Source organism: Prorops nasuta, unplaced genomic scaffold, assembly GCF_024137725.1.
Source record: "Prorops nasuta isolate Cenicafe-Biocafe unplaced genomic scaffold, Cenicafe_Pnas_1.2 PNAS00038, whole genome shotgun sequence".
Taxonomy (NCBI): Eukaryota; Metazoa; Arthropoda; class Insecta; order Hymenoptera; family Bethylidae; genus Prorops; species Prorops nasuta.
Window position 1 is genome coordinate 586,458 of NW_027116835.1, and position 25,116 is coordinate 611,573.

Here is a 25,116-nt window from a genome sequence, read left to right on the forward strand (position 1 = left end):
TAAAATTCCGTTAGTCGACGATGGTCAATCCATTGTTTCTTGTAGCTACGTGTCGCATGAAAAACACGCCAGTCTAGTCGACCACCGATTAATACACAGCGCTTCTCCAATCATTTTACCTTTATAAATTCATATTCTACATATCGGTATATATATATATATACATATTACGGAGTAAGAATCTTCAATTTAACGCGCACTTTCATATCCGCAGTGAATTTTTGTAGAAATTTTGGAGAAAAGAAAGGTATACGGAGACTCGTAAGTATTTTCTTGTTTGTTTGTTGAAAAAAGTAAAAACTTTTCTGCGCCATTCCAAGATGTATACAGCCGAGTCGTCTGTTAACGCATATTGCTCGCGATAAGAATGACACATTATGTTACGGTATAGATCACCTGAGAGCGTTACGCCCCAAGGGACACCCAGCTCAATTTCAATACTTGCAGTCCGTATGTGTAGCACACAATACAGTTATGACCGTAAACCGTTTCCGGTTTTCCAGGATTCTCGAGGCACCTCCTCGCCATTCTCAAATACGACTTTATAATGCAGCCTTAACACCGTCTCGCTCGTTCAATAATTGAAAAATAGCACAGATTTTTCTAGTCTCGGTATACAGTATCGTGAAATTTATTATAGGGAGCGGAGGGCACACGTATTGGCAGCGATGAAATAAAGAAATAATTTTTTCGAAAATTTGAATGATTGAAAGACGTAGTAGACTGCTGTAATGGAGAACGCAGACTTTCACTCGTTTACTTTTTGACGATTACGTAACGCTCGACCGACCAATAATGTATGCAGAATTTACTCTATATAATATATTCACTTACCATCATTCCAAGCAGTCTAATGGTGCTTGAAGAATTTCGCTACAGAAGATGGCCGGGTTTTTAAGAATGAACGCGCAGCGATGAATGATTCCACATGATATTTTATCTCGACCACTACTGTCCAAATTTCATCACTCGATCTTTATCGTCAATCCAATTGGAGATTCGTTTTGATTCCTACCAAGTATTAAGCACTTTCACCGAAAATCTTGCCACTGCCAGTTCTGGCCGTCAATATACAGATACAATTGAAAAGCCCGTTTGACAGCAAGTTTCTAAACTATTTGACTAGCTATCACCATAGGTTCGTTTAATACGACCAACGAGGCGGTCAGTACCGTGCTAGAAGCCACTGCGTATTTTTTCTTCAAACGATGGTCGTTGACCATGCGTCGATCAAAATATTTACGTAGCTCGAAGAGCATTTTCGCTGTCTTTGCAGCCATCGCGCTTTTTCAATATTCGATCAAATAATCGTTTTACCATCTGCTGTGCAGCGTTGTTGCATCCATCCACCCCAAGCCAAATGCCACAGCTGGCATTTGCAAAATCTCCAAGGAATATTTCCAAGAGTCAGTTAAAACTCCACTTTTGCGTCATTGCTCCCAACTCTCGACTCCTTCCATCAACGTTACATATCATTAGGCACTCTTTATTTTTATTCCATACATTTCAATTTCTCCGCGGTAGCTTTACATTGCGAAAAAACGTCAGTTCTCTTACTATTTTTAAACTACCTTGGTATTCAATATTTCAATATACCTTTATTGCCTAGCAGGTTAGAATACTTTAAGATGAATTTTACACGAGCTTATTCCTATCTCTTTTTCTACGTTCGAGTGTCCGTTTGGAAGCTTTCAAGCTGATTGGTAAACTCGCACCATAAACTTTTTCACAAAATTTCAAATTCACGATATGCTTCTTGCACATAGCATTCTGTGAATAAATTATCACTTGGTTCACTCTTTCGCCCGAGTCACTCACAACGATGGATGCGTTTCCCTCTCACGTTGATCGACACACACAGTGCCACAAGTACAAGTTGGAGCGTGTATCGGAAATTCGGCAAGGATCACAAGTGTCGTCTTGATCGCGAAGAATCAAGGATGGTGACGCGGTGAAGGTGGAAGCATTTCATGGGGCAAATTTTTCAAGGAGAGACGCGCGAATGAAAATTTTGTCGTGCTTCAAGGTGACGATGGGTGAGATGTACTTTGAAAAGCGGAAGATTGCGTTGGTCGAGTCGTAGACGTCGAGTGACAGCGGGTTACGCGTGGTCGTGGGGGGACGTCGGGACGCCGGGTAGAGCGATTCTCGTTGCGTTTTCTAGCGAACAGCTGATTGCGCCAGCCCGCCAATACCGCGCTCACCCAGCCAAGCCTCTTTCCCCTCTCTTCCAAACTTTCTTCCTCCGTAAAAGCCAGCAACGGCTGATGGTATCTTCGCTAAATCCACAATCAGCTTATATGCGACAATCCATTGGACGTGCACTTTTTACCTCTCAGTCATTATTATTGCTCTTGTAATGTGTCGCCAGCTCCCAGCGTGCCTCCGCTCACTCTTCCCGCCAAAAATCAATACTATGCCCAATTTGCAGGTTGTACAAAACGAAGACGGAAAGATCGAAGACAGAGAGAGAGAGAGAGAGAGAGAGAGAAGGAGGTCCTAATATAATGCTGGAGGTAACGATGGAATGTGAAGCGAGTGGAGTAGAGCGTGGTTGGACGAAGGAGGAGAAGGTCTCTCTGGGTAAGAGAGTGGCGCTGTCGCTGCTGTGTTTCTCTTGGCAAAGTTCAGTGCACGCTTAGTTTGTCTCGGCAGAGAATGAGGTGGCTGGTGCGTGAACGACGACGAGGAGGACGCGTGAATGTGCGTGTGCGTAAGTGAGTAAACAGGCAGGCAGGCGAGCAAGTAAGCAGTTGGTGCCTTTGGTCTCTATTTCCGCGAGTCTCTCACGCGCACTATATATGCAGTATATATATGTGCGTAACGGCAGTGGGTCTTGTTGTTGCTTCTGTTACAACAACTGCTGCTGCTGCTGTTATCGTTGTTGTTACTGCTGTTTTGAGATCGACGTCCGGTGCGTGGTGCGCAGAGAAGAGAGAGAGAGAGAGAGAGGGCGAGAGACTATACCAGGCACAGAGAGATGCTGTTGCCGATAGGCATCCTCGCTATCGTCGTCGTCCTTTTGGTGGTGGTCGTCGTCGTCGTCGTCGTCGTCGTCGTCGTCGTCGCCTCTTTGTTCCCTCCGCTTACGACGCACGGATCTGGCCGCTCGCGTCGAGCGGGGGACCCGAGACAGCAGCAACGCTGGCGGACGAGGAGGCCGACCGGATTTTTTCATACGCAAACATCAGCCGTTGATCACCTCTCCTTCTCCTACTCCTACTCCTACTCCTTCTCCCTCTCCCTCTCTTTCCTTCCTTCGCAACACGCCTCTTATCTCTCCCCCTGCTCAATCTCCACTTTTCCCACTTTTGCCTCACGCGAAAATTTTCTACTCCACTTACAGAATATTTATCGATGAAATTCTCTACAGTTTGTACATCTTCGTTCTTCGTATTCCTCTCCGTCAAACTCGTTAATCGAGCGAAAATGGGATTCTTATCCTTCGATTCTTTTCTATCTCGATTTAATGCTTCCTTTCAATACCTGCACTCGTCGGTCTTTCTTCGATGAGTCATTTATCGAAAATCGTTCGCGACTCTTATCGCAAATTCATTGACGCGCTTCTATATGTATGAAAGAAAATCAAAGTGCCCATTCGAGAGCGTAGATTGCTCGATTAACATTTGGTCAATGCTGAGAGATGAAAGAGGATTGGAGCGAGCGAGTACTAGACTGGACAGTTGGAGTCTGTTCGTTTTGGGCCTCTATCTTTCATATAGTCGTGGAACGAGCTTTTCGCGCGATGGGAAAAAGGCGAGACCATGTGCGCCAGCAGAGCTTTCAAAAAGTCCTTTCGCGCGGTTTGCACCGAGCTCCTTTTCTCCCGATTAATCTCTTCTCTCTCACTCGGAAAAATGACAGTTTCGCTCGTTCACATTTGGCTATTTATAGACCAGTCAACACTACTATCTTACTCGGATTCAATCTTCACTTTTATCCATCGAAGAAGCGAATGGTGCTCAAAGTAAACACGTTATATCACACTTGTCAAATAATTCTTTATTCCACGCAAACGTCGAGTCGTCCATAGAAATTAATCCAAGAGCTCTCGCGTGAACGAAAGATGCGAGGAAAGGTTGAATTGGCCAAAGCATTTATGTATATATATATATATGAAAGTTGACTCGAATTCGAGGGAATAAATGGAACAGTGGTGCGAGCGATATTATCACTGGTCGCTCCAAAACACAAACACGCACAGTTCATTCACCATTGTGCTCGAAAGCTGCTTGGGGGATCGAGCCACTCTGTCTTGTTTTCGCGCGTGTATTTTTTCTGTTTTCGTTACGTCAGCAGAATACGCTGGCCACTGGTCTCGGCACTGCACTTATCGTCGTTGCGTCTCGATCTCCACTTATCGAAAATATCGAACGACAGCTTTATCGCGTTGGGCAACAAGTTTCTGTCGGTGGATGTATAATTGAGCGTGGAGGTATCTTAATGAAGAGAGAGAGAGAGAGAGAGAGAGAGAGAGAGAGAGAGAGAGAGAGAGAGGAGCATGCGGTTGGAAAGAGCTATCAAAGTCCAGTGGAGCGAACGATCGAAGAGGGAGGCAGAGGCGGAGGCGACGAGACGCGCGATCGTTGAGTGGGTGAACGAGCGAAGGTTCCTGATTGATTAGGGTTATGAGAGAGGAGAGCGCGTCGAGCGGCTCTCGAAGTCCGCGAGCGATTGACTCTCGCGCGCGTCGTCGTCCGGCGGCGTCTCGTGGCACGCGCGAGTGAGACGCGCGACGCGGCGCGGTGCGGTCGGTTGGTTTTAGTGGGGGAGTTATGGTGAGACGCCTGAACGCCGGAGAGCGAGAGAGATGGAACGGTATGGAGAGAGGGGAGAGGTGTATGTGTATATGTGCGCGCACAGGAGGCACGCGAGACGACGAGGGGCTGCCGCCGCCAGCACCTCCACCACCACCACCACCACCACCACCGATGCCAACGAAGGAGGGGTGTGTATGGCGCGTGCCACTACACGCTAGCAGGTGGAGTGCGCGTGTCCTGAAATCTTTACCGATCCCCTACTCCTACTTTCACCTAACCGCTTCTTTCTTCTTCTCCTCCTCCTCCTCTTCTCTACCTCGCCTTTCTCCCGCGTCGAGCTTTCTCTTTCCTCCTTTTAGCCTCGTCCTCCTCTACCTCCTCCTTCTCTTCTTCCTATAGACCGCCGCTCGCTGGCCCCACTTCTCCCCTTTGTCAAACTTCCAGACGCGTCAGTCGTTGGCCCCTTGCGCTTTTATTTTGCAAATCCTCCAGTCTCATCTCCCAGTTAAAACTTTGGCGCTCCGCGGGAATCTCAACTATCAGCTATTAAGAGGCCTACCGAGAAAAGCCTTGCGAGAAGAGCTCGAAATAGATGAAACAAGCTGGTGTGCTCTCGAATAGTGCTGACCTTGAAGGTATTTTTGGCAAAAATGTACGTCTCTCGGGGGATCAGCGGGGAGGGCGGAGGTGGTGGGGCCTGGGGAGAGAGAGGGCTGCTGGAGGATCGGTGGAGAGTCGCGGTGAGATTGAGAGCGGAAAAAGGAAGGTTGAGAGAGGGGAATGCGAGGGTATACGAGGTGAGTGGTGGGAGAATGTGGCGTGAAGCTGGCAAATCTTGCGACTGTTATCGAACTGTCAGTCGGCGCACGTGGTACGCAAGCTGCGCGAGCTGCGCCGACGTCCCATGTTCCGGAGGGAACTCAACGCCGCGAAGAGTTGCCAGGCACTGCCGGCTAGCCGGATCAACGAAAACGAACCAACCAGCTTTGCCCCTTTCGTGTACCTCTACGTGCATACCTCCATCCCAGCCGTTACCACTCGGTCGTCCTCGGCACTCCTCGGCTCTCTCTCTCTCTCTCTCTCTGTCAAACATAAAACCAAAGCTTTCCTTCGTCGCCACCACCGCGCGCCAACACTTCCGTTCCTCCCCGTAACCCTATCTTCTTATCCTTGTACTTTTACTCCTCGTCCCTTCTCTGCTCTCGGATTATCTCACGGTTAGCGTAAAGTAGCAGTGCGAATAATTATCTCCCGTCAGAAGCAAACGCCTCGGTCTCTCTCTCTCTTCTCTAATCGAAAGAAAGAGAAACAATAAATCCGGACGAAAATACTGTCGGAAGGAAGGAGACAGAACTGCGATTATTGTCGGGGCTATCGCACGGCAAGAATTGGAAAGTTTCTCCTGCGCAAATAGGCAATTGGATGTTTTCGGACCTGACGCATTCGCGACACGTAGACGTCGCTCTACGAGTGTGTACCATATATGTATATATATAAACTCTGTACAAAGCTGCAACGTCAATCCCACAAGCTACGCCAAACAGGGCTTGACAATTGCGTCATCTCATCCGTTTGGCGGGTGCACTCGCACTTGGGAGAAAACACGAGGAAAACAAAAAAATCGCTGTATGCTTATTTTGTACATTTTTCTTAACGGAATTGCGAGTGCACTGCTCTTCGAGGTAGGTATATATAACGGCATAGAAATGTCAATTGTTTCAGTACTCGCGCGGTAAACTATATATATATATATATATATATAGCAATTTGCCTATTAGCGTGCAATCTTATTGGACATTAGAGGAGTTGGGGGAGGTCGGGGGGGGGGGGGGGGCAAAAAGATAGATACGGTCACGTTGGAGAAATTGGAGCGTTAACGTACGGAGCGCGACATACGCGTGAACGATAATGGAAGTGCGTTATCGGCTTTAATGGAATAACCAAGAGACGAGAGAATTTGCTAATTATTTCCAAGTATCGTAGTAGGAGGTTATTTCCAGGACGAGCAAGTGCATAGTACACTCGAAGCTTTTAATTAAAAGTCTAAAGCGTCGTCATAAATGTGAGCACACACCATCATCGACGTTACGACGCTCTGCCATGCCGTGCCGTGCCGGGCGACGCGGCACGGCGCCACCCACGCAACTGACCATTGTCCACCGTCGAGTACTACAATGCTAACCTTCAAAGCCACAAGGAGATCACGCTATTAATATTCCTTCCGCTAATAAAATTTCCTTTCATCTCCCTAGCTCGGATATTAAAGAGCAAATTTCATCAACAACTCCGTTACTCGCTTCATTTAAAAACTGCATGGCGAGATTTGCACGCACGTGTAACCAACATAGATTATTTTTAATGTAATCCGCATGTATAAGAAGAAACGTACCCTGTGCGTGATGTTGTCTAATATGTAAAATTGATCGTCTTATTTCTCCACGGCTTTAGTCTCGGAAGAAAATAATTCCTATCCCAGTTTCAACGTTCGATAAGAGGCTGGACTCTATCGTATTTCAATATACGACAAACTGTTTGGTAGACACTTTTCTTTCAGAATGTCATTATCTCAATGCCATGTTGCCAGTTATCCTTCTCCGAAACCATTCTACCGCTTATCGCGCGTCACATCCAAGTTTATTTATTAAACGTGCTCGAAACTTGGACAAATGCCGTCTGCTAACCATTGTAACAAATATTTCCAAGAGCTCTTAATGGCCTTATCAATAGAATTTGATATATCGGAAGTTGAGAGATTTTAACTGGTAAACACTGGAGTACCGGATTGATTTTTCAAAAGTCAATTTCAAACAACTTTTCTAACCATTTGTTATTAGGATTTTTTCTTATTAGATGACTCGCGCCGACTGATTGTAGCATCGAATCGAGTGCAATTGGATTGTTTAAGCAACAATACCTTGGCGTGCAAATCAAAATATCGCGACTTACTTTTAACGTTCTGCTGACAACACAACGCGTAAAACGAGATCACGGACAAATTTAAACAAAACGTTGTTCGAGTATGTCGCTTGACCGTCGCTTGTGGAAACAATTCATATATATATATATATATATATACAGGTAGTCCTTGTAATGCTCTCTTCTGTATCTTATTGTCTTGGATATTTATATCTGTTTACATAATATTTCGTAGAAACCATTTCTGCTACCGATGCACAAAAAACTTAAACTCCTATATGAGCCTTTGACTATACTGTTGCAACATTGTGGTATAACAAAGTTTCTCTTCTTCTAACAGCAATAACATTTACACTCTATTATTAATTTATTCCTCTGTCAGCAACATCGTAGGGGGGCATTAATTTTTGCAACGATCAAAGTGGATCCTCGATATTTGTAAGAAGCATAGAGAATTATGAAGTGACCCGGTTAATTGAAAAACTATATACACAATTTTCTCACAAGAAAATTCACGCAAAATTAGCTGTGTCCACGAATCTCGAATGTACTTAACCAATATATATTTTGCTGCCTTTACACAAACTATCTGTGTATTCAGCGATATTCTTTTTTTTTTGTTCTTCTTTTCGAATACGCAGGTATTTTTGCAACAAGTTTTTAGGACAAGCTACGGTACGTTTTTTCTGCATATTGCTCTATCATGTGGACTTTCAGCAGTACGCACATTCTTTATACAAAGTAACCTCAGTGTTTCTGCCTTCTGAAGAATACCCGTGCAGAATTCTAAAACATTGGAGCATTTCAACGGTATTATATAAAGGGAAGGAGGCCGCTAAGTGAGAATAGAAAAGTTTAAAGAAATATGGGGGAAAGAGGAAAAACGGTATGGAAAAGAAAATGAAGTAAGCGCGCTTTGGGTTTTTCTACTTTCACCTTTATTGTACGGTAGGCCTTCCGCAGCTGCATGTATTTCTTAGCTCACCGCACGTATATAAGTGTACTTTCCATGCACCCTTCGTTAAACAACGCAATTTTAAACTGTCCATAAAAGATAAGTTTGCTCATTCGCCTTAAATTCTACATGGAAATTCTGACAAAGCGCGCTTTCTCGAATGTCAAATAATTCGATTCTTTCTCCAAATGTGTGTATGCGTACACCTTGGTAGTTGTGGCGGCTGTGCCCCCCATGGTCATCGATCGTCTCAGTCTGATAAATCTCGATCGGTCTTCCTACGAATGTGCTACATCTACTTGCCACGTATTTGCGCTGTAAATACAACACGCTATAGTATATACATATATATATATATATATAAGATACAATATTTGCGGCAAAACTCTTATCAGTAAAAAGATAAGCTACGACGTAGCGAATAATTCTTTAGCAGCGTTTACACTCAATCAGATTCTTGTTTATTCAAGAAATTTACGAGGCATCTTATTTTTTCTATAAATTGCAAATTGCAATTCGGACGAATGGCATTATTACTGGAAAATCGTAATAAGGTTAAATTGCCAAGAATATTCGAGCATAGCCGCGGAAAATGTAAATGCGAAAATTTCTGCAGGTGCTCATAGTTTTCCTTAATTTTCTCCACCGTGGTATGAAACAGTGGCTTAAGCAAACCCAATGCTCGCTTTCTTTTAATGGTTAAAAGAAAAATTTCAGGGCAGATCAAAAATATTGTCAACTCCAAATTAAAGTCGTTGCAATGAATAGCGCTGCTCAAACTTACTGAAAATTCATTGTTTCTCACCAAGCATCGAAATTATATAAAATGAACACCCTTCGCTCTTTAATGTATCACGTTCTTTAGGAAAAAGAGAAAGAAAAATTATCGTCAATGAACCAATCTATGTGTTGAGTAACAAAAAGTGCATTACAATGACAAACAACCGTATATATATATATATATACTGTTGGCACAAAAAAACACCTTCGATTTATTAGTCACAAAGCTATTGCGTATAAACGAGTGAATTGAGAAACAATCAATTTTTATATTGTAACTTACTCATCGTTAAGCATCTGTTTTCTTACATCTCGCATAATATCAAGGTTGTTTCGGCAAACTTACCTAGAACACAAAAGTAAATAATTAATAATTATAAACATATATACTTTTTTAGGCGAAATATTAAAGAATATTTATATTGCTTCATTATTTTTGCCACACGACTATTGTTACACATGCAGATTATGCTATTTTTTGTTTTATGCCATTCGATGCTCGTGTTCTACTTTTCTTACGACCGATCGTCGTCGTCGTCGTCCAGTCTCTGCTTGCGCACTGCTACCTTGTAACACTGCGACTTTCACAAGTTGCACTTTCGCAGTTGGATTTAACGCGCAAAATAAATCAAAATTTGACTGCGAGAAGTTCGGTGCTTGTGAACTTGTTTTCTTTTCATAGAAATTTCAATGAAAGGACTAAAAATGGGCTGCCCGTAAAATCACTCCTATCGAGTCTTATTTCCAATCTTTTAGCACAACGGAGCTGTAAATAATACGATTGCTGACATTAGCTTGGCCTCTATTTGGCAGCTACGAGCACATTCACGTAACAACGTCTCTTCTTTTTTTGGTCTTTTGTTTTTTTTTTTAATAGACTTTCTAATCGAACGTATGACGCTATATTTTTATAAACTTACATAACTAGCTTTTCCTATAAAATAGAATTGTGCCTTGTGACTTAAAAACTTAAGAGAGTTGTTAAAGTTTTCTTTCTGCTGTAAAAATCTCATAGACGAGAAGAGGTAATTGCAAGGATTAAAAAGTTTGGCAAAATGTTGCGTTGAGAAAAAAAATCGGTTAAGATAAAATGGCAAACGAATGCTGACTGTATGTGAATCATCGCACGAAATATTTCAAAGTAAGATGCTCCGAGCAGAGAAAAGAAAGGAAGAGGAGTGGTCGTGGAGAAGGGGTGTCAAGTCAGTCGAAAGAGAATAAGGATAACGGAGAAGAGCAACAGTGTTTACACTTAACATTTGGCGAACGCCAAGACCATGATCTCAGAAACCAGACCACGGCCAACTCTCCTTCGATCTTCCCCACACTCCATTACGTTTTTTCCCCCCTCGTCATATTTTTACTTCCCGGCTACAGCCATCTTCCATCCACGAGAGACTCTCCTGTATAGTATATACGTCTGCCTTCAGAGTCAGCAAAATATATTTCAAATTTTAAAATCCCCGATTAAAAAAAAAAAAAATCAATCAATCATTGAACGATCGACGAAAAATTAAAAGTAAATTTTCCTGAAAAAAATAGAAAGATGGAAAAACACTGAAAATAAATAAATGGAATAAAAGTATATAGAGGTGAGAGTAAAAATTGAGAAAAGGAAGAATATTAGGGAAAAATCAATATAGGCCGAGTGAGTGGTCTTCGGGAATGGTGGTTCGATTCATCGGTCGGTAGATGGGGTGAGAAAGAGAGTAGGGAGGGGTATGGGAGCGCGCGTAAACGAACGGGAGGGCGATGCTTGCATAAAGTGGTGGAAAATTCGGGTTGAAACCTGTGAAAGCGGGGAAAGAAGATCAATAAAGTGGTATGCCATACTGGTGGTGCTGCCGGTGTACCGTTGTAGTAGCGGCTGGCTCTGGCTGGCTGGCTGGTGTGTATTATTAAGCGAAGGTGTGGAGATATAGCGAAGAGTGACGGAGCAGGCAAGATTAGTAAGAGCGAGGAGTTTTCGGGAGAGGGAGGTGTGTGCGATGGAGAGGGAGAGAAAATGATGTGCGGAGGGTGGAGGGTGGAGGGCAGAGGGCAGAGGCCAGAGGGATGGAGGGGGAGACGTGGAAGAAAGTGGAACGGCGTGGGAGGGCGGGCGGGCGGTTACGCCACAGAGACAGGCAGCAGGCAGCTAGGGGACGGAGTGGAAAGACGTCCGAGGAAAGAGGAGCCGCACAGCCGAGTCGAGCCGAAGAGAACAGTGCTGCGATACGATGCACGGAGGGTAAGGGAGAGAGAGGGGTGGTGTTGGTGGTGGTAGTAGGATGGCACGGGATGGGGTGGAGTGGGCTGGTAGTGCTACCAGTGGCGGTGGAGACTGCTGGTGGTGGCTGCTAGTACTGTTCGGCAAAAACGGAATATGTGGAGCAGACGTAATAAAATGCGAGGAGCTCGAGATAGCCCGAGAGAGAATGGCTTCGGCCAGCTATAGCAGCAGGATATCTGAAGAGAGCCTAGCCGCGCTACGGCTGCTGCTTCCCAGACTATTATGGATATTAACGGTAACGCGGATCAGAACTGTCCACTGTGCCTGCAAACATTGCCATGGAACGGCCAATTGAACATCTTACAGTCGTAACGCTGATCAACTTTTGGTTAATATCGATAAACCCCACGGCAAAAATTCTCCCTACGAGATCCCGCTCTACTCCTCGTCGCTTACAATCTCTCTTCGATAATATCATTATTTTCTATAGCTATATGCGTATGTAAGAAAATACAATTATTTTTCTCAATAATCCAATATTGATTTGGCTCCAGTGCATGATAATTATTATAATGTCGGATAGTCCTCTCTGGATTATTGGTAAACTACTCTTATTGTTACTTTTGTCATATACAGAGGAATAAAATCACTCTTTGGACTATTACTTGCAACGCTACGTCGAGATCTTTCATTGCATTTCATTAATCGATTTTCAGTAATCTTTAAGCACACTTATAGACAAGGTCAGTGTTGAGAGAGGTTATTACAATCTAAAATTGATATCAATCGACCGACCGACTCTCAATTATGCTCTCTTATCAACGGGATATAAGTGTTTTTAATCAAAATTAAGCATGACCTTGAGCCCTGATGATACAACTATAAAGAGTTACCACGACGAAAGCGTGTCATCGAGCAAGGCACACTTGCAAATTAGCCGTTTAAGGAGTTGGTAAAATTGGTGAAAGGACGTGGATTAGAAATCCGCTCCAGATAGTTAGACTCGCGGAAAACGATCATATTTGATAGCAGCTTGATCTTTGGTTGGAAACTATAATATCTCTATTCTTATCCAGTCACCCCCTTTTTCTCTCATAGCCAAAGTAGTTTAGCGTTCTGCAAATAGTTCCATGAAAATAACGCAAAGACAAGCTCGAACAAGCACGTTGCAAGAAACAGTCTGGAGGATAATAATTACTTTGCGACTTTCTACGCCACGAGCATCGATATGCTATATACCTATATATATAATATATATATACTAGCTCTTATTTATCATCCGTCGCGTTAAGTAGACGTGCAATTGCATCGCCATTTAAAACAATAAATATCATACGAATCAATTAAAATATACGCAGGTCTCCGGAAAGAAGGAGAATATAAAAAAAACTTGTACTTTTTTAACTATGACAACCCAATCAGAGTGACGCTCCGTCAAACTTTCGTTTGAAAAAAAAAATCCTTCCAGATGCTTTCGGGGTTACGTCATCAGGAGCGTAAAAAATTGGAATTTTATTGGAAGAAGGAATCAGCGGAGAAGGGGTAGAAGAATAGTTTGAAAGATGGAAGAAAAATATTGGTATATTATTATAAGGTGATTAACGCTGATGAAAGAAGGAGAGCAGTGGCAGAGTGGAAGAGTGCAAAGAAAAGGTTTCGGGCATGAAACGATCGGTTAATCCAAGGGTGACTCGCGCGAGCGGTGGGGTCACTGGTGTCGACGGACAGGGCCGGATACTGCTACTCTAGCTTGTAGTAGACTGCTAGTGGGTGATAGTCAGTTAGTTGCCTCCATGTTATGCCACCCCACCACCGAGTGCGTCCTGACCAACCGGCTGTTTACTGTTTGGCCTCCCGGGATATCGATCCCAGTGGCGTAAGAACCACCACCTAGAAGCCTCGCTTCGGCTCACCTCTCCTCGCCGTGCCTCGCCATGCCTCGCCATGCCTCACCACGCCTCACCACACCTCGTCTCGTCTCGTCTCTCGTCTCGTACCTTCCACACGGGCACAAGCTGCTCTCTCAGAATCTCCCTGCTCGGCTCAACGCCGTGTTTGCCGCTCTCCGACTCTCTTCCCTGCCCAGCCGTTTGCCGGTTCGACTATATATATATATATGTCATTGTTGCTAAATTCGTTGCTGCTCCGACCGACCTCCTTTTCTCTCTTAACCATCAGAGGCCCTCCGATTAAATTGACGTGCACGGTGCGGCAGAACGTCGTCGTACGCCTTAGTTCCTTTCTCTAATCGCCTCCTGCCGCTTGCTCCACACGCCGCACGCGAGACCGAGAGATGCTACGAGAGCGTTTTATCGATCCGCGAAAGGTGTCCCTTTAATGGAATATCCCAATACCAGCCAAATTGCGAACGCTGCCTGCCAAATCTACAATCGTCATTCGACTCACTGGCTGCTCTTCTCGAGGACGCGGCAGCAGCAGCGCTGCCTTATCCCTGCAACTAAACTCGCCTAGCTCTAATTCTTCTTATCGAAATCTTCAAGATCTCGCGATATAAAAAAAAACTAACTCTCGTGCAGATATTGTCCATGCGACTCGTAATAGATTTCGGCGAAGAGAAACATATACTCTTTATACGATTAAAGTCTGCATACGTGGGCTATTGTAATCTTTTGTAGGAAGAAAGGACTCGATTGAGAACTGGCGGGTATACATAGCATATATAATAAAAAAAAATCCATTGCGGGGATTCGCTTAAAAGGGTCCGCTCATAGGTTTTAGTCCGAGATGTACGAGGTAGCATCCCGCCAGGATGACGCGAAATCCCGCAGAAGCGGGTAGTGGAGAAAGAATTACAGAATTTTGCTTTTCCTCGAGACAAAAAAAAAAGATTGTAGCCGAAAAGGATTTTCACAGGGGGGGAGGGGTCGCGGTAAAAAATGGAAGGTAGATATCAGTGAAGGGAGAGCCTGCAGGGTCGCAGTAGACACTCGTTGGTAGTGGCGGGCGGGTTAGGAAAAGTTGGAGAAGCCTCCATTACCACATTTTCTACAGCCGCTGTGCCACGCCATGCCACGCCACGCCACGCCACGCCACACGGAGCAAACCGGACGGGGATGAAAGCAACCAATCTGTCGGCTAAGCTGCCTCTTATTACCTCGCAACTATCACGCGCTCGCGCGCTGCTACCGCGCTCTTCCAATCAACAAGAGAATCCGCAACAAAATTTATACTTATCCCTCGGATTCCTGTTACGCTACATTGTTGCCAATCTTCCGCACGTATCTAATTTGTAATCTGTATTCTACGCTAAGCAATCACTTGGAAAGCTTCCCGTGCCACGTACAATTAACATTCCATAAAAATAAAGAGTGCCAAAGCAATTGCTGCTTGCACCGTTGCCACTGTCAACCAACTATGTCAATATAATATAGATAGGTATATAAATGGGGGGGGGGGGGGGGAGTCACACCGAATCATCTTAGCTTTTTATTTATCCACGATAAACAGAAAGCGTGTCAATGAAAATACGCATCCTGCCGACCGGACGAAAGAAACAATCTTCTGTCACTTTCACCGAGTAACGCGAAATTTCCATTGTTTAGCTGCAGACTGAAGTATGACAAACGGGACGTTTAAGTACGAGCTTGGGCCCCATTCGATTGACTTCCGCTGGCAAAGCCGCCGGCCACCGCCGCTCGATGTAGTACCACAATTCCAAAGCTATATTTAACGCAAGAATATTCTTTGTCACGATGCTATTGTTGAGAAACCTCGAAAAGTATGCGGTTTTACCAGTATAATAATCTTTCGATAATTTCACGTTACTATTGTTATCGGTAAGACTGAAAAATAAAAGGTACATGTACATTATTGCAAACCGGCAGAGCGTAACGGCGAAGGAAGATGCATGGAATTATTCCTCGCATATATATACACATATATATCAATTTCGAAGACTCGATTCAAGTTAAGATTGGAAATAGGAAGAAGTCCTCTCGCGGGGGTATTTTTCAAAGAATCGGAAAGTGAGGCGACTTTGGAATTCCGCAGGTTGATCGGTCGCGAGTGAAATAGTTTGACGGAAGGTGGTGGACGAGAGGGAAGAATTATTTTGGTTGGAACCTGGAAACAGGTCGGTTGGTCTTCGCGTGCGGGACGGCAGGCCAGGTTAGGGCAGGAGGGAGGGGGGGGGGGGGGTAATAGTGTCGGCATAGTCTATGGGAGGAATTCTCGTTTGTCAGCTGCGTCGGGCGTGCACGACGGTGCAGGTCGCGTCGAGTGGCCAGATACCGGTGCGTTGGACGACGCGGCAGCCCGTTGACCGACCAAGCGTCGCGAATGCGTGGGACAACATCAACAAGTACGTACAGACCTCGGTAGAAAACTCGAGCGGTTCGCGTACGTGTCACCGACTTATCGTCCCATATTAATCCACCTTGCGGATAAACTCGTAATCCCGATAATGTCGATCGCGCCGAGGAACGCCTCAACGCGTATATCTATGGGTTTGGAGAGAGAGAGAGAGAGAGAGAGAGAGTTGCGCAATATCCAAGTGTGTGCGAGCATGCACTCTCTCGACTATTCTCGGATTATGCCACAAAACGAGATATACCCTCGGCGCTACGACTTAGCTCCTGTAACTCGCTGATCTCTCACCAGCTATTTCCCAATGCGTGCTGTGAATTCCTGCGCGATATGCCACAACAACGCTGCGACTCTCCCATCGACCGACCGTATCTCAATACCAACCAAATTTATCCTACACCGAGACACAGCTCCATTTATTATTTCCAAATCGATTCTTACTTTATTTCAGCCGACTCTACCAGCGACGCACACTCATATTTTTCTCCTTATGGATCCGAGCGAGGCTCGCTACCGCACGGTCATATTGCGAACCAAAAATCATTCCGTTGATCGTGTACATACGCGCGGCGTACGGATATTCCTTCGGACAAAGAGCTATTTGTATGTGTGTAAACAGCGGTACGATTCGATGATGAATAGTCGAATCTGCAAGTAAATACAAGGAGACTTTCTTTTTCGTCGAGCAAAAGGGCTAAAAGTCTGGAGAGAGAGAGAGAGAGGGAGTGTTCTCAATCTGGTAAGGCGCGTCAAGCTGCCAACTTTCTCGTTCATTTTAGAAACTGGAAAGAGTGTAGTATTGTGAAGGTAGGTGGCGGACGTTCGCTTTTTCAGACGAGAATAAAACGCAACGAGTCGTCCAGCGAAAAGAGGACAGGACGACGTTCCTCCGAGTGAGTAAGAGAGAGAGAGAGAGAGAGAGATAGGAGGGGGGGGGGGGGGGGTAATAAAGTATGGAAAGCAAGCAGAAGCTGCTTGCCATTTTACAATCGTAATTTCCTCAACGTGACAACGATTTAGTCAGCGGGTAAAGCCATTTTGCTCTTCTAAAGCAAAGTGCGATCCTCTTCCAACAGAAAATACGTTTATACGTTGAAAAAGCGAGCTAGGCATACTCGACTTGGCGAATATTCCCAATTCCCTCGAGTATCATCTACGGAAACTACATTACAAAATTATATACCGAATATAATGAATCTTTTCAGTGGAAAGAAAAGGCCACGAAAAAATATGAAATTTGAAACGAGTTGGCGTTGATTTTTCCCAGTTATGTATATTGTAGCGCAGCGTAGCATGCGGCTTGTCGTCAAGAGCGACAGCAGGTCCGTTTTATTGTTTTCTCGGCGAGAGCGGAAGTGAAAGATTGCCGACGTTGGTAACGGCAAGGCGCGAGCAAACCGTGCCGCTTAAGCCTATCGACTTGCCATTCTTTCGCCTCGCCTTGCGTTTTGTCCCCGAACGACACACGCGTCACCTTCTCAATAACAAATTACCACGAAAGTAAGCCTCCATAAGAGAAAGGAAAGTGAATACTTATACCATATACCGTGTGCAGATTTGCCTCTCTCGCGAAACTCCAACGACGACCTTGAAGCTCCCGGCAAATTCCACCAATTGAATCTCTCTTTACATACATATGTATGTATATATATATATATATATATATAGGATGGTACACGCGTACATATATTTTCAGCTTAACCACCGAACGGACGATCGTACGATAAATTCGACGCGTTTACCTTGCAACAAAGTAACGGTCGTTTTAGCATCTCGAGGTGCTTGCGTTTCAAAGATAACTCGGTGGTATTTTTCATGATTGGACGCTAATGAAAGGAAGGATGGACTGTGTGCGGATCGCAACATCGAATATCCGTCGTTGCTTTAAAAGCTAGGATGAAATTGCTATGGTTGATCGCGAGAGATCAAGATCGAGATCGAGATTGAGAAAGTGGCTTGGTATGTTGGGAGGAGGAGGATGGGAGACTCGGTTGTGTGCTGCTCGGTCTCAGTTAAACATTGAGCAACTTTCGCAATAGTGAGAGGTGTATGGCACTGCGTGCACCTTTTGATCCTGGCTGCGGGGCTGCGGAGCTGCGGGGCTGCGGGGCTGCGGGCTGCGGCACAGCATGGCTTACCACCACCGAAAGATACAACGGTACAGCGCTCGCATGCAGCATACGTATAGGCCTCTCTGTCTATGTATCTATATACATATATATATATACGTATCACCGTTGCGTAGCTGCACACTGCACACTTTGTCTCTCGGGGCTAGGCTCCAGGGACCACTCGACGAGCCACGCGCAATCCTCGATCATTATACCTTCCAAAACCTATCGAGTTCCAACCTCCTCCGCAAATTTCACAACCATAATCATAATAACCCTCCATATAGGTACCTCGCTGTAACTTTCGGCTCGCGTGCCACAACAGTGCATCGAGATACAACCTTGGTCTTTTCACCAGGTTACACTATATATACCACTCTTAATTATACGTACAATCTTTTTTGGATAACCATTATAGCAGAGACGAAATGACATATTGTAAGTTATTATTACGACCGGAGAGTTGCAAAGTTGCAAAAATTCTTAACAGTGATAAGTTTGTCCCTTGGAAGATTCGCACACCATAAACCGTGTTCCTCCTTTCTCCCATAGATTTAGAAGCGAAAGCCTTGCACAGTGACCATGTAATCCAATTAGTCGAAGCAATTATCACTTGTGCAACGTTAACAAAGGAGCTTTCGTTCAAGGCAAAAATCGCTGAGCGCTAGCCAAAGATGTTTCAGTGGTGTATAATGGTAATCTGCCGATGAAAAAGTAGGCGAGCATGCGCTCATTGCCACGAGTTTCGTCAGTCTTTCTCGTTTTCCCGCCATTTTCCAATAACTCTTAGACGGTTTTATTGCCTTTCACCGTCGCGCGTCGCCGCTAGAATGCAACGACCTCACCAGTTTCAGCTTATAATTGTACGCCCGTTTCAATTGTTCAGAAAACAACGATCCACCACTACGTCGAAAAAATCTCTGATTTTCAATAAAATTACTGCTTTTTGCACGTGCTTCGACATGGCTCGTGCGCAAGTGTTGATGGAATTTGCGGTATAAGCGCGGCAGAAAGTGGAAAGGGTCATGAGCTAAATCACTTTTTCCGCCAACCTTTGTAACTTGTAAACTGTTGGAAATAGCTTAGTCCTCTAATAGACTTAGCGTCTTAGTCCAATCGAGCCGAACCCTCTGCGATGCCAGGCCAACCGTGCAGCACCACGTGATCATTGACTTATTTGCGCGACCAACGAAGCACTATATGTCGTTTCTTTGCTCGACGCGCCAAGCAAAAGAGATAATCCGAGAACCTGCCCCTACTATTATTGCAATTAAACGGAACGAAGCAAAAGGCGCCTTATGCGACTACCGACGAACAATTTAACGTTCTATACGCGAACGCGAATCGGTCATTCATATTCCTATATGTATATAATGAAATCTTTCTTACTCGCGGCAGCATATCGATCAAACTCGAGCTTCTTTGCAAGTTATTGCGGCTTGAACAGTCTTCTCGCGAATCAAATTTTAAGGAGACCTTTCTATCATTTGGCGAAAGGAATTCGAGCGTGAACGGAAGAGAAAAAATATTTGGAATGATTTTTTGGCAGTGCGCGGTACATCGGAGCTACGTTATCGGGTTATACTGCGGTGCAACTTCCGCGATAGATCGCGGAGCATTTTACGAGCATTTATATAAGCGCGTCAATGGGGAAAGGGACTAAAGGGAGGCCAGGAGTTGAAACGGAAGGACGATTTCGACATTTCCAATAGGACTGCGGTGCACTTATCAAATGGGTTAACCGTGCCTTATGTGCGTCGCGTCGTCATTCCAAATGAAATTCAACCATACGCAAACATACAGGTATATATATACGTAGGTAGAAATACACGCAGGCGCCTGGCTTAACGAGGGAAAGGGAGGAGGAGTTCGATAAAAGGCGATTCTTCGAATGGCCATAGTGCCATTGTCCCTCCTGACTACCTCGCTATTGCCAATGCTCCAAATCATGCAGCGCTCTCTACATGTACTGCAATGCAGTTTTTGGACTTTTACTTTCCTTCGCGCTTTCTTTCCTAATTTCATCGATAGCTCGCGTCCAAATTTCTCCCCGCAGGACTTCCTCCTCTTACAGATTCTCGAAGAATGGTGGAAGCGAAGCCTGCGCGGCGACAATTCGGCTGATTAAATGCATCAGCTGGTGGATATATACGAATAGGGTTGTGAAGAGACTCGTACGATCATATATCGCGTTAACGACTGATGGAAAATCCAAGTGATGCTTAATCACATTTGGTAGGCTCTAAAAGTACGAGCACTTAGTCATAGTCATACGTTTAATAAGCTGGAAAGCTGAAAAAAAGAAACTTGTGATAAAATGTCCTAGGAGTGAATATTCATAGGGAGCACATTATGAAAATGCATCCGTCGAGTGTACTGTTTGGTGAGTGACGCTGACGACGAGAGTCGATGGCGGAAAAGCGATGCTAAACTCTCGTAAAGTGCCACCGACGATATAAAACTTTGTTCTCTTTTATTTTAATCTTACACCACACATCGAATCATTCAAATTCCATAAAGAAAATTAAAAATATCATTAAACACTGTAGCTACAAAGAATCAATGAAAATCACAAGTTATTTGATTCTATGCTCGAAAGAGAAAAAGAGAGTGCTCTCATTGGACTTTAGACTACATGTTAATGGAACTTTTACAAACAGTGATTGTTACAGTCGAATTGTCGACTGGAACAACTCCAGAAGAAATCAAGTAGGCTGTACCTTAAATCCCTGCTAGCTGCAATCTCATGAAATATCGATAAGACTCTGATGTAATGCTACAGCTAGAATCCATGCGAATACATAAACCGACTTGGCGACCTAGATATACAGCAGCAAAGTCGAAAATGGCGCTAGCTTCCCCTGCAGTCCCCATACCACCACCACGGTACATCACTCCTTTGGTTGCTGCAAACCTCATCCTGACCCAAATCTCTATTTTGGTTTTTACACAAATTCAAGCCTTTTTCTGTTTTCCTTTTATTTATTTATTTTTTATAGCTTCAAACCTTTTAGCGCCTTTTACCGATAACAGTTTGTTGAAGGCTTATTTTTTCAATATTATTTTTAAGGAGTCAAAAAACGCATAGCACAGCTATTAAACCTTCTGATTTTCTCAGTAGCATCTCTTTAGAAAGATTCTTTTTCTCTGTAATTTTCACCAGATTAGCTTTCAGTGTTGGCTTAATACTATAGTAAATACAATCTGGCCAGCTAAAGGACTCTCATCCCTTTCACCCCTTCCCATACCGTACAGCCAATTGATCGATCCTAAGGTGCATGGTAGTATCGTAGTATCGCCGTCAGGTACCCACCCACAAAGCAACTTGACGTTTCACTCATATACCTATACATGTAATCATTTCGCCATCCAAAATGAAGAAACATCGCATTCTTATAGTTTTCCGATTTTCCAATAGACTGTAGTTAAATTTTAAGATATACTCGTCAATGTTTGAGATATATCGATGAAAATGGATTTAATGGTGATTTTTCAGTATACGAATTAATCCATTTCTGATCGGTCATTGAGGAAAAATTAGGGCAACAATTGACAAATATTGTCGTATTATTGGATAAATTCGGAATTCAGCTTGCACTTGTGACGAGAGGTAGAATGCGGAAATGGTATTCGCAAAATAGGTAAAGCATAAATATCTCGATTAGATCAGTGTGGGTAAAACAACATAATTGGGCACGCTCCCAACAGCCGGCTATGCGAGCTATAATTAAGCCCTATTCTTTGCGAAAATTAACCCAACGGTGCCATGTAAAAATATTTTCGTATCACGAATGCACGCTCAAACTTGCTATCAAAATTCACTTGGACCATTTTAATCGGCTCACTTAAAACTAAATTATTCCTAAATTAATTGAATTGTTCTCTTGGCTTTTTAAAAGCATAAAATGCTATGTAAAATTCTTGAGCTAAATATTTTCTAGCAAAAAGAAGAGAAATTCAAGAAATATTTACTAGAAATTAATTGGTTTTACAATAAGAATCTATATAGTCTCTGTAACGTATAAGATAAACTGACAAGTTTTTCGACAATTCAATAAGCTGACAATAGGTGGAAAGACCAAAGAAGAAGGACGCGCATCGCAAATATCATGAGACGAGTAGGGGAGGAAGGCGTTGAAGAAGGAGGAGAGGTCGCCACAGGAAGCTGACTCATTTGTGCCGGTGTCGGTGCCGGTGCCGTAAGCCAATCTCTATATACGCGCGCTCTACAACCACATTCTCTGCCTTATACCTGCAACTCTATCCAATAACAATGCTCTTATAACCAACCAATTAGAATTAGAACTCAACGCTTCGATAAATTCATCAAATCCGATCGTTTCTGTAAATTGATGTTAAAACGCTTTGGTCCATGTCGAAGACATTGTCGTTATGGTAGGCGATACCTATAATCGTGTACTTTATTCTCGAAACGTTCAGTAAGTAGCACGTCGCGAGGAACAATAGCGCGGGAGCTGATCCAGCCTTCTTTTCCATAATTAATCAATGCGTACCACTATCGTACATGTATTAAGAGGAGGATTGCTCCAACGGATTATACGGTGCGTTATTCAATCGAAGGCTGCTGAGTGGCGGCCCAGTCGCGCCCCAGTACTGGACTGCGTCTATATAGCATAACCAGGAAGAGAGCAGAGTAGCTGCATGCGGGGTTTCGTAGCTCGGGTACTTGTCTCGTTGTTACGCCGTTGGCGAAACGGGAGGGGCAGTAGAAAGGGAAGAGTGGGGGAGAGGAGTAGGGAACACAGAGGAGAGAGAGAGAGAGAGAGAGAGAGAAAGAAAGAAAGAGAGAGGTTTTTAGCCTCATAGGATAAAGCCTTACGGCATTTTGAGCTCGGCTTCGATCGTTTAACTTCGCAATGCTAAAACGAACATCAGGCTTTCTCGGACGACCTAGACAAGAAATACCGGCAAAACTTGGTTCGATCCAAACTCTTAGAACGCTCTTTCTCTCCCTCACCCAAACACAATCTTTATCTTATTACAAAATCAATAGTGTCTACCGAGCAATTTAACGCTAAATTTACATAGTTACCATCAGGTCCTTCGGTACGGATGACAGAGTTTTGCTGGAATTGAAACCAAAATGGATTTATATATTTTTAAACAACCCAATATTCTCGCGAGTAAAAAATTTAGCAGAATCTAAAGGAACGAAGCAGAAGAGACTAGTTTGGTGGTTATGTTGTTGACGTAGGTGATAATAAGTCGGCAATGAAGCTTCGGTGATAGTTGAAGAGACACAATCAGTGCCCTTGGTTAAGATATTGTGTTCTCTCCTTGAGAGAGTTTATATTGTACATAATTGGCTGAACGTCGCGGCGTTACATGTCTACACGTTAGTCGCTACATAACGCAGCACAGTAGACAATATATGTATATATATATATTAGGTACACTCGAAGAGAAACGCTTGGACCTTCTAGAACGTAACTACTGCTGGCGTTGGTGTAGTTTGTTCCTAGATGGAAGGTAAGCATAAGTAAGCGAGATGGTGGGTGGGTGGGTAGATTCTTACTACAGAGAAGGTCGATTCGTCGACGTTATTACGTGACACTATTACGCAATTCCCTCCCCCCTCCTTTCTATCTTTATCATTCCCAGGAACTTTCCCTCGTGTCTGTCGCGCGAATCCTCTTTCCCTCTCGCCGCATCTTTTCGCAAAATGTCCAATTGCCTAATAGCGTTTATTCGTACAGAAAATGGAAAGCACCGAGGAATTCTCTGGATTGCTCGGATTACGGCGGCGCGCGCGGTGTAGCTCGATACGATATTGCTCGCATAGATCTGCATGTTTACATATATGTTTATACAAATTGGCCAATTGCCTAACGGTATTTGTTCGGGCTATGGAACCGAATTGCTCCCAAGCACAGTCATTTGCATCATTGTGCGCGTCAATGAAATAAATTAGGTATATACCTGATTGCAGAGATAGAAATCAAAAATCAGGTGAGAAAAAGTTCGAGTGATTGTTCGACTGTGGAATAAAAGACGCGTGGTATATGGAGCAAAGGATGGAGATGATGTAAAGAATGGCGGAGATGGGGGGGGGGGGAGAGAGAACAAGGTGGAGGGAGAACGGAAAGAGTGGCAACTATAATAATGTTGAAAGAGGAGGTGGGCTAGTCGAGGAGACCAAAGTCCGCGGGAGTAGAAACGATCGGCGAAGTATCCGATGCAGAATGGGAGGAGGAGGAGGAGGGGGGGGGGGGCTGAGGATGGTTAAGACAAGCGGCAGAGGGGAGCAGGAGGTAAAAGGAATGAGGGAGGGAGGGGGGGGGAGTGGAGAAGAAATAATAGGAGGGCGCGGCGGTCGGTCACTTGTTGCGATCCTGTTAGTTCACCTCTTCGCCGACCGCTTCTTCCATAGCAGCTAGCGCGTACGCGCTTAACCTTCTCTACTTCTCATTTCTCGCCAATCCTTGTCCTATACCGACGCTCCGCTCTCCATTCTTCGGCCAAGCGATTCTTAAGAAGAACGTTAAAAAAATACCGAGTGACCAAAATTAAAGAAGTGTATACGTACGTTAATTAATGACTGATAGAAACGAAAGTGCAATGTATGAGGAGGAAGCAGATGGTAAATTGGATGTTTAATGAGCGTACATATCTCGGGGAAGAAAAAATTGGATCTATCCGAGAGTAAAGTTCGTCGACCGTAGCATCGAATAGCGAGCGAGCGCGCGCTGGATAGGACAGGCTGGCTCTGGGCATAAGCTATGCTAGAATGGCTAGAATCGTGGCGTGGCGTGGCGTGGCGCTGCGCGGCGTTGCGCGGCGTTGCACTCGGGAGTTTCCTTGGCTGGCGACCGAGGTGCATGGCGTGGCATCGACGGCAAAGCTGCTGGGTATGCCAGGACCGGGCAAATAAGTATAGAAGCGCGCGAGGAACGATGCGGGGACGCCGAAGGAACAGAATGATTTCCATCGGCCTCGTCGAATCGGGCTGCGCCGAATGCTGCTGGGCGCTTCGCGCGCGAGCCAACCGAATCAACTATAGTATAGAAGGACTAGCGTATAGGACGCACCGGGGCC

General features: G+C 44.4%; 1 protein-coding gene across 5 annotated transcripts in view; it reads right to left on the reverse strand.

Annotated features, from left to right (window-relative positions):
* The window catches only part of LOC136783972 (neurogenic protein mastermind-like), a 102,030-nt gene that overhangs the window by 45,040 nt on the left and 31,874 nt on the right, over positions 1–25,116 (reverse strand). The window contains exon 1 of one of the 5 annotated variants that reach the window (XM_066744402.1): positions 835–4,788. The exons of 3 other annotated variants lie outside the window; for them this stretch is intronic. In XM_066744402.1, the coding sequence (XP_066600499.1) occupies positions 835–840 (6 nt within the window). In that variant the 5' untranslated portion in view covers positions 841–4,788. Of the gene's footprint in view, positions 1–834; positions 4,789–25,116 lie in introns of those variants that run through there. One more of the 5 variants, XM_066744401.1, reaches the window with a different exon arrangement.